The sequence below is a fragment of the Cyprinus carpio genome, chromosome A5, assembly GCF_018340385.1.
Source record: "Cyprinus carpio isolate SPL01 chromosome A5, ASM1834038v1, whole genome shotgun sequence".
Lineage (NCBI taxonomy): Eukaryota > Metazoa > Chordata > Actinopteri > Cypriniformes > Cyprinidae > Cyprinus > Cyprinus carpio.
Genome location: NC_056576.1, coordinates 21,642,483 through 21,652,916, shown reverse-complemented (window position 1 = coordinate 21,652,916; position 10,434 = coordinate 21,642,483). Strand labels below are relative to the sequence as shown.

The following is a 10,434-nucleotide window of genomic DNA, read 5'->3' as shown; positions in this document are numbered from 1 at the left end:
AACAGAACATTTTAACATATAAGTACAGAATTTTTTTTTTTTTATATTGGTATAATATTTGACAATATTATTGCTTTTACTGATCAAATAAATGCCGATTTGGTGAGCATAAAAGATTTCTTTCTTTTACCAACCCAAAACTTTTGAATTGTAGAGCACATAAAAATTCTAATGATTTTATGACTATGAAAAAAACAACCAAAAAAAAAATGTAAACATTAGTACAGGATAACTTACATTGTTGATACTTTGAAGCCTTACTAATGCATTAATGATAACGGACGTTGTTCTCTTGAAAATTATGGATATTTCCAACATAGATTTGTTCAAATTCAAAATATGAGTAGATAGTCTGTTGTTATCCTTTGAGTCAGGCTGTCTCAACCCAGCATAACCCAAGTCAACATAGAAAAGAAAGACTATTCATAAAACTGTGAACAAAGACTATATCATATATATAGTATATATATATATATGCATTTAGGCATGTAGACATGGTTCAAACCGAGCATCAGAATGATGAAGAAAGGTGAATTAAGTGACTTTGAATGTGGTATAGTTGTTGGTGACAGACTGGTCAGTCTTATTATTTCAGAAACTGCTGATTTACTGGGATTTTCAAGCACAACCATCTCTAGGGTTTACAGAGAATGGTCCAAAAAGTAGAAACTACATAGTGAGCAGCAGTTCTGTGGGTGAAAATACCTTGTTGATGCCAGAGGTCAAAGGAGAATGGCCAGACTTTGAGCTGATAGAAAGACCACAGTTACTCAAATAACCAGCTGTTACAATTGCAGAATGCAGGAGGGCATCTCTGAACACAAAACCTTGAAGCAGAAGGGCTACAGCAGCAGAAGACCACACCGGGTGCCACTCCTGTCAGCTAAGAAAAGGAAGAAAAGGAAGAAAAGGCTCTCCAAATTTGGACAATAGAAGATTGGAAAAGGAATCTTGATTTCTGCTGCATCATTCGGATAGGATCAGAATTTGGCGTAAACAACACGATAGCATGGATCCATCCTGCCTTGTATCAACAGTTCAGGCTTGTGGTAGTGGTGTAATGGCATATGGGGATATTTTCTTGGCACACTTTGGGCCCCTTAGCCCAAACTGAGCATTGTTTAAACACCACAGCCTACATGAGTGTTGTTGCTGATCACTTCTATCCCTTTATGACCAGTGTACCCATCTTGTCATGACTACTTCTAGCAAGATAACCTGACATGTCACAAAGCTCAGACTGGTTTCTTGAACATGACAATGACAAACAACTGTGTGATAGTTTGTCAATATGTACCAAAGAATGTTTCCAGCACCTCGCTAAATCTATGCCATGAAGAATTAAAGCAGTCATGAAGCCAAAAGGGGTTCCAACCTGGTCTTATAGCAAGATGTACCTAATGAAGTGACCAATAAATTCAGTCCCCATCTAAACCACAAGAATCTTGCAAGAACGTTTGCAATTCAGATTCAATAATTGATACATTTGATTTTTTATTTTAATTTTTATAGTACTGTTGGTACATCATTCTGAATATGAGTGAACTTGATTGTTATAGATATTAAGGAGATGATGACTGTGCCCTTCTTAATTAAAGAGTATAATGACAGAAAATACATACTGACGGATATACAAGTAGAGATGTTATTGCAAAAAGTTTTTTTTAAGGAAAAAACTAACCTGTATTGTATCTAAGAGTGAATTATAATTCTGGAGAATGAAAGACTACATTGACCATACCATATATTGAAACTAAAATTTGATCATTCCTCTCCATTTGGCTGAAGTGCCTCAGCTTGTATTACAGCATTACACTTAAGAGGTTGCAGACCAGCCCAAAATACTAGACTAATCAAAATCAAACATTCTGTTCTGCATATTTACTAAGGATGAGGCCAATGATTGTTTACACTGAAGATGTTTTGGAGTGTTAACTACAGTCATTTTTGTTGAACTTCTTGTTGAATCAACTACAGATGGACCACAACCTTCAAACATCTGCAACAACATCTCTTAATTCAACATCACATGTGGGCAAAGAAACAAATGAAATATTGTAACAAAGTGAACAGTTTAAATAGTTCAGTTATTAAAACACTTATCATGGATCTTTTTAAGATCCAGTTTCTGGCTTGAAATTTTTAAGACTAATCTATTTAAATTCAATGTACAGAATATACAAGTCAAATGTACAAAATGGTGTTTCATGAAATATATATATATATATATATTAAAAAAAAAAAAAAACCAAAGAAAAAAAAAAGTATGCACAAAGCCAAACATATTGACACCATGTCCACAACATATAAACCGTCTCCATCTTTGGAGGAGAACCAACCACCCAAAAAACAACAACAACAACTTGGCAGTAACAGGCTTTGCCTCATATATCCAGTAGAGGGCAGTACTTTTAAGGTTAACTTGTTTTCTGTACTGGTTCATTATACCTCAACCTAAAAAGAAGCCTTCATTCTTCAAAACAATCTGCATGTTTATACATAGTTAAGTAGGTTATGTAAATACATTTTTACAGATGAGTTAGCTGAACTCAGATTAATTAACCCTGGCAGTCACAATTCTCATTCTTTGGATCAACACCCTGTGAAAAAAATCTACACCTTAAACAAAACACCCTCCAAACACTCTTAATCTAATGATGCACTGAACACCATTAAATGATATAAAAGTGAAGAACTGAATTTAAAACAACACTACAGCTCTTGATAAACATCTGTGTGTGAGCCAGTGCAATATAACCACAGTTAAGGCTTTAATGTGTTCATCGTAGCTCTTTCTCTAAAAGAGGGCACATTAAAATGATTACCACATCAATGACATCACCCATAAAATATGTGAGTAACAGATCTTATGATACCCTGTTAGTCCCACTGGAGAGTCAACAGCCCCTACACTAAAACACAGTACACATAGAAAACAAAAGCTGCAAGTCTACATGCCCTGGTCTATATGATGTGACATCTGAGATGTCATGGGATATAATATTTACTTGAAGTAAGCGGATATTGGAGTCATCATGATAAATTTACATAACCACTTTTTTAAATAATGAGCTTGTTGTTATAGGTTTTAAAGTCAATCTTTATAAGAAAGTGTTGCCACAGACAGTCTAGGACAAGATGTAACCTCTGTTGTATAGTTAGCCACATTTCAGTTTAGAGTAAAAAAAATAAATTTAATAGTTCACCCACAAATTAAAATTCTTGTCATATTGACTCAATCTCAATGTGTTTTCATACTGTATAAGTTTCATTCTTCTGTTGAACACAAAAGATTGTTGGTAAACAAACAGTATTTTTCCCCATACTATGGAAGTCAGTGGCTTCCGGCAACTGTTTATTTCCTGAACATTCTTCAAAATATCTTCTTTTGTGTTTAACAGAAGAAAAAAACTCGCACAGGTTTGGAACATTTTGAGGGTGAGTAAATGAACATTTTTGGATGAACTATCCATTTAAAGGGTTAGTTCACCCAAAAATGAAAATTAGCCAATAAATTACTCACCTTCAAGTCATCCTAGGTGTGTATGACTTTCTTCTTTCAGACGAATCCAGTCGTAGTTATACTTTGATCTTGTCTTTGATCTTTTAAGCTGTTTAATGGCACTCAGCGGGTGTTGCAGTGCTTCAGTCCAAAAGAAGTTAAATAAAAATCACCATCCATAATAAAAAGAGTGTCTCACATGGCTCCCGGGGCTGAACAAAGTCCTCTTGTAGCTAATCGATGCGTTTTTGTAAGAAAAATAACCATATTTAAAATGTAATAATCACTTTAATCTAGCTTGCGCCAACAGTTTTATACGGAAGCAGTTCCGGGCGGATGACGTATGAGTTCGGCGTTGTGCAAGTGCCACTCAGAAGTGACGAACGCAGAAGCGCAAGAGAGTGTTTCAAAACAAAACAACGGTCACGATTTAGAAGTACAAAAAGAGGATTTTTAAAGAAGATTGTCAGAGGATTTCGATATAAGCCATGAGGAGACTGGTTTTCCTTTGCTAAATAAGTAAACTTTGCTTCCATTGCTCCTGATAACAAAAACATTGGTTTTCACGAGACTCACCAGCGCATGCGCAACGCTGACCTCATACCTCATCAGCCCGGAGCTGCTTCCAAGTTGGCGCAAGCTACATTAAAGTAATTATTACGTTTTGAATATGGATAATTTATTACAAAAACGCATCGATTCGCTACAGGAGGCCTTTGTTCACCCCCCAGAGCCGTATGAGACATTTTTTTTTATGGATGGGCGCTTTTTATTTAACTTCTTTTGGACTGAAGCACTGAACACCCGCTGAGTGCCATTAAACAGCTTAAAAGATCAAAGACAAATTTTAATATAACTCAGACTGAAAGAAGAAAGTCATATACACCTAGGATGCCTTGAGGGTGAGTAATTTATGGGTTAATTTTCATTTTTGGGTGAACTAACCCTTTAAATAAGGTTTTTGTTTATTTTTTCACAAAAAGATCAAAATGTTTATTGTTTTCCTGACTAAACACAGTCCACCACAGGCTCGCCTTCATTCCCTTCCTCTTCCCCCCACATCCCGAACCTCATATCCTCATCATCTATGGATCCTCCCTCTCCCAAACCAGCCATTCCCATTGCTTCATCTGCTCCAGGCTCACCCTGATGTGCACGGAGGTGTTTCCTCAGACTAGCCGGATCTTTAAAGCCTCTGTGGCAAAGTGGGCAGCAGCACGGCCGCTCTCCCGTGTGTATGCGCTGGTGGTGTTTCAGATGCTGCAGACGACTGAGCCTTTTGCCGCAGACGCTGCACACATATGGTTTTTCACCTGTGTGTGTGCGACGGTGCTTCCGCAGACCATCGAGATGACGAAACTGCGTTCCGCAGTCGGAGCAGGAATATGGTTTCTCACCCGTGTGGATGCGTAGGTGAGTCTTAAGAGCCCCAGACTCGCGGAAACGGCGGCCACAGACAGTGCACGGATATGGTTTCTCTCCCGTGTGGATCCTCAGGTGCTTTTTCAAGCTAGAGATCAGACGGAAGGTCTTGCCGCACTCCAGACACAAGTGAGGACGTTCCCCAGGTGCCTCTCCCATCAGCTCAGAGATGGAGCGTCGTATGGGCTCTTCTGGCGACGAGCCACCCACCCCTGGGCTTCTGCTGGTGGTCATACTCAAACCAGGAGCATCCCTCTGGGCTGATCTAAGTCCTGAGGTTCCTTGTGATGGTGAACTACTGGAGGAGGGTCCATTGTGAGGCCTGGAGGGGGGCGGTGGTGTAGGTTTGGATTGGTGATGGTGTGAATGGGAACCTCCTTCTTCCTCGACCACATGGACGTATGCCAGATCACACACACTCTGCGCTGAGTGCTCGGCTTCTGTGGGCGCCTCCCTTCCCCGCAAACACACCTGTCCTGAGGCAGGAACCTGCTCCTCTTTAACAGAGAAGCTAGTGTGTGAGGGAGGATTTTGGGGTCTGGCGTGTGTGAGTCTTCTGCTGTCATCCACCATCTCACCTGTGACATACATCACACATTTATACACAGGTAGACCTATGAGAAATGTCAACTTTGGAATGAAAACTTTATAATTTGTAAAACGGTTTTGTCACTGTGCTTCATAAGAATATTATATTCCTTGCATATAATTGGATATCTGTACTTTTCACAGACAAAACTATTCTAATGTAAAACGCCAAATCGTTTCATAATAGGTATTTACAGCTGTAAACTACCAACAGTTATAAAACTGTTATACAGAGCCTACCAAAAGCTGTTTTCTCTAAATTGTTCAGTTAAGAAAAGTAGTTGTTATGTATATCAAAAGTAGACATTCTTTCAATACTTAGAGAATAACAATAAAATGGATTATCGGTTCTTCAGACTGTCTCAAAACATTTATGTGAAGAACTGATGACCGCCCTTTACTATTATTGTTAATTTAGAAATATTCATGCATTTTATGATTTTTATTATTTGAGATTAATAATTAGCAGTGAAATATTGGTATGGTTATCAGACACACAAACATAAAAATAATCAGTATCATTTGTAAAACACAAATAACTGTCAATCTCTAAACTAGGGAAACAAGGATGACCTAATATTAAACTTTTCCAGGTTATGGCTGATAACCAATAAATGGACAATATTAAAAGAATACTATTTGTATTTACAATATTTAATATCACAATATAAAATCAAATAATTTGAAATGCTACAATTTAGGCATTAATAAATTACTTTATTGTTAATAAATGATTGAATAATTATCATTAATATTAATTATATAAAATGTGAAAGAGAGAGAGAGAGAAATGTCTACGCACAATTAAATATCGACAGATAATAATTAAATTAGAAAATTTACTATATCGGCAGATAACCGATATATTGTGCATCCCTATTATAAATCACTTGGTGTTGTTACAACGCTGTCCAATGCTTCTGTGTTAGCACATCAATAATTCACATAACATGTAATAAACTGAGTGTTGTCTTACCAGGCCGGTTCATGTCTGAACAGATGTTAGAGGAATGGACGGATATAGGGTCATAAAAACTGTTCGTCACTGTCCCATCCGCCTGAATGGAGAGGTGGCAGCTCTTGAATTCCTCCCTGGAGTCAAAGCCGTGTATGGCGTCCCCAAGAGCACCGCTCAACTCGGGTTCGGTTCCAGTAAAGCAGCGCGGATCCGGCTCGGGCGCACTCCGATGTGTCAAGCGGCTCGAGGTCACGGGTCCAGCGGTGGCGTAGACGTGAGGTCCCGGCATGGACGGGTTCCCAAAGGGACCCTGAAGCTGGTCGATTAATTTCTGCGCGCTGCACAGGCACTCCTGTAACGTCTTGAGCTCTCTCTCTGAGACTTCGAGTCGAACCTTCAGCTTCTCGTTCTCTTGCTCTTTGGTCAGCAGCTCCCGCTGGGTCTCGGACAGCACCGCCACGATCTCGCCCAGAAGGGTGTCCACCGCCGCGGACAGAGTGGACCGGATGGTCGGTCCGAGGCGCGTTCTGAGTGTGGAGATGGACAGGTTTTTGTCCCGGACTGTGTTTTGTATGCACTCGTCCTTCTCTCCCTTATGGGATGAGTTGATTATAGTTTGTTTACGGTGAGAAGCGCTCGCTGGCGAGCTGTTTGTTGCTGCTGGTACCGACACTGGGTTGATTCTGCCCGCCCCGTTTTCACTGTTGTTGCGCTTTGAGTTCATAGCGAAATCTTCTGCTGCACGCACAAACGAAGAGGGAGTCTATTTAAGTAGTTATTGCTGTGATATATTAATGTTATATAAAACGGAATCGGTCATCTTTTGGAGTCTCGCTGCGACAGTATTCAATTCTAACCACTCAGAAATGAAAAACTAGACACGAGCCAGATGAGCTACTATAGCATTGCCATTAGCAAACTAGCCCACGCATTACTCCTGAAAACGGAGCTTTTCGCTGACTTGGTTTTGGTGAAAGCTCGATAAATAACCGCACTGAATGCTCACGGCAATACTGTCGTTAACCTACATTTAATGTAGTTATTGCTTTTTCGCTACGCGCCAGAGCCCGAGCCTTCATTCCACAGTACAGACGCTGGGGTCAATACTGACTTTTGATTGGTCAGAGATGTGGTCGCGGCTTAATGACATACTCTCGCGTAAACAAAGCGCATATAAGTGACGACTTTCAGAACGTTCATTAGCGTTGTCTTGGAAATGAGCATTTTCTCACCATTTTAGTCCACATAAAACTTGTATTTGGAACGATCGTTTTATTTTGCACCATAACAAATCTTTATTTTATGAAAACTGGTTTCAATATAATAGTATTCTTTCCCTATTGGACGTGATGGACAATTATGGAAATGTTCTCAGTTACAAGGATTTTTGTTTAAAACATGGATTTGTATGTCATCCTAAAGAGTTTTACAATGTTGTAAATGCTATACCAAAAACATGGTATTATTAGTAAAAGGGATTCTTTCACATCACTCTGTGACATTCTCTCTCCCGTCTCCTTGTCTGGGTGAATTGTTTATTAGAGATCATAAATGTAACAACATATATATTAGAAGTGGCTTCATTGATAAACTTCATCCAAACAGAATTAAACGATATTGTGTTTTCAAAGAATTTAACCCTAAAGAGGTGAAGGAAATGAGAATGAATTATCTTACTTTTCCAAGTCTCCTTAAAGTGAAAGAACTTCATTTTAAAATGATAAATGATATTTACCCATCTAAAGAACTTCTCAAATCAAAATTTGATATTGGAGAAAACTCTTGTCAATGCTGTGAAATTGATATTCAAACCACTGAACATATTTTTTTTATTGTGATTACTCAAAGTTGTTTTGGACTCAATTGTGCAGTAAAATGTCATGCCATGTGTAAATCCCCTTGAATACAAACAAGTTAAGTCTGCTGTGCTTAAGAAAGATTGTTCACAACATTACTTGGTTAACAACCTCTTTGAAGTTGCTAAATACTTCATTCAAAAATGCAGATTTCCCCCTTTAAGGAGCCTCAGGCTCCAAATAAATCTTAAAATCATTTAAATTAAGTTATTTAAAAAAATGTTAAGATGTACAAGATTAAAATAACCTATTTTGGGTTTATTTTTTATTACAACAGAAGTACCATAGGAGGCCTTGAAGTCAAAAAGGTTAAAAACCACTGCTCTACACAAAATATTATCATTAATGCTCTCTAGTTTGGCCCGTCCCTTGGTATAAGTTTTACACTTCCTGTGATGAAACAGTAACGCTATTGAGACTGGTTGTGTTCTTGGTCCTGTTGTGCTGGTGCAGCAGCGCCACCCGGTGGCAAATCTTAGTATATCAGGAATCAGAAACAATCAAATTTGGGTTGTACATAACATATACCACAGTATATGTGCCAATTTAAGCACATTTATAAACAGACAAAAACTTCTAAGTTTCATTTTATATCTCACCAGTGGACACCAATCAATAATCTGAAGCTCTGATACAAAGTAATATGGTTTGGTGAATTACAATATGAGACAATATCATTTACAACACAAAATATAATGCAATAAATAATAATACATTAATAGCTTTACAAAAATGAGGAATATGTCTAAAGTGTGCGTCTAGGGTTGTTTTTGCTATGCTAGACAAGGACCTTCTCTGAAGTCTTTCCACAGTTTGTCCCTTCAGTGGAACAAAAGCAGGGAAAACAGCCACAGACCTTTTTTCCTCCTTGACCAACTTTATAGTTGTTATATAAATTTGGTCAAGTAGCTTTATATTGCCATCCCCCAAACTCATCCATGAGAGAGGATGATGGTAAACCGTGATCCATTATTCCAGAGTTCAGTGGTGTTGAGCTTCACACCATCCAGCACATACTTGGCATTGCCTCAGATATCTGGTGTGACTCCAGCTCACACCCATGAAAACCCATTTTATGAAACTCCCACTGAATACTTCTTGTTCTGATTTGCCTTTACAGGGGCAGTTTTGAACTTCACTTCTAAAAGCAGGATCTGGTAATGCGTCAGCACTCCTTTTCTTCGGGCTTGTGTGGCCCACTTTCTGGCTCAGCTGTGCATAGCTTTAGAAGCATGTATTCAAATTTGTGACTGATACTACAGGAAAAAAGACACAGAAGTCACAAGAGTTTTTAGCAGTGGTTAAATCAGGCCCCGCTGTACCAGAACATCTGGCTTTAGTTACATCTGTCTCTCTCAAGCTCTGCTCTGAGTCTGTACATATTTATTTATTTTAAATAAATAAATAAATACCTTCTGAAAAAATGTGAACTGAAAAGATAAAGATCCTATCCAAATCAGCTTGTGGGGGAAGGTGTAATAGTGAAACGCGCAGAAATCCAGAATATTTATTGCAACACTGCACAGAGAACAAACTGTACAGAGAACAAAGTTTCAAAAAGACATAAGAAACAAAGTTAATAAAGAACAAATGTTTATTAAGCAATGTTACTTAAGCAAGACAATCAACTCTGAAAAGAAATTGTTCGGTTTTGTTGCCCCCTGGCGTAATGATGTAAACTTATGTAACATCAGTCGCTTAAAAAATATTTTTTAATGTACGCTTTAATGCACAAAAATATTGTAAAATAGTTCCTCTATATCATAGTCCTTTATTTTTTTTTAATTGTGTGTGTGTTCTGTTTTTGTAACTGACATGTAGCCAGAACGCTAAACAAAATGCTTTATGCAAAATCCAGAGAAGTATGTGGTTTCCTTAAATCACATGCACCACAATAAAGAATGGAACTTTCCAGTAGAACAGCGAACTGAATGTGTCACAGGAGACCTTACTTATTCCTGCCTGCTATGGTAATTCTGTCATAAATTATAGTTATTTTCCAGCTTTCTAAAATACAGATGATTACGAAGACTGCAGATAATGTAAAGCAGTGTTATTAAAAGGGCTGACTGGATCAGTTCTAGAATGACAGAAGTGTTCTATCCAGA

General features: G+C 38.2%; 1 protein-coding gene across 1 annotated transcript; it reads right to left on the bottom strand.

The window, feature by feature from the left end:
• Positions 1 to 4,392: 4,392 nt before the first annotated feature.
• Positions 4,393 to 7,597, bottom strand: LOC109064493 (B-cell CLL/lymphoma 6 member B protein-like). Its single transcript, XM_019081530.2, has 2 exons — positions 6,489 to 7,597; positions 4,393 to 5,502 (listed from the first exon to the last, which is right to left on the bottom strand). The coding sequence occupies exons 1-2, from the start codon at positions 7,192 to 7,194 to the stop codon at positions 4,511 to 4,513; spliced, it is 1,698 nt and encodes a 565-aa protein (XP_018937075.2). The 5' UTR covers positions 7,195 to 7,597; the 3' UTR covers positions 4,393 to 4,510.
• Between the last annotated feature and the right edge of the window lie 2,837 nt (positions 7,598 to 10,434).

Excerpts from the sequence above, each read along its gene's own strand:
- LOC109064493 (XM_019081530.2), bottom strand. The coding sequence starts at position 7,194 with ATGAACTCAAAGCGCAACAACAGTGAAAACGGGGCGGGCAGAATCAAC. Across the intron at positions 5,503-6,488 it reads TTCAGACATGAACCGGCCTG|GTGAGATGGTGGATGACAGC; the intron begins GTAAGACAACAC and ends TGTATGTCACAG.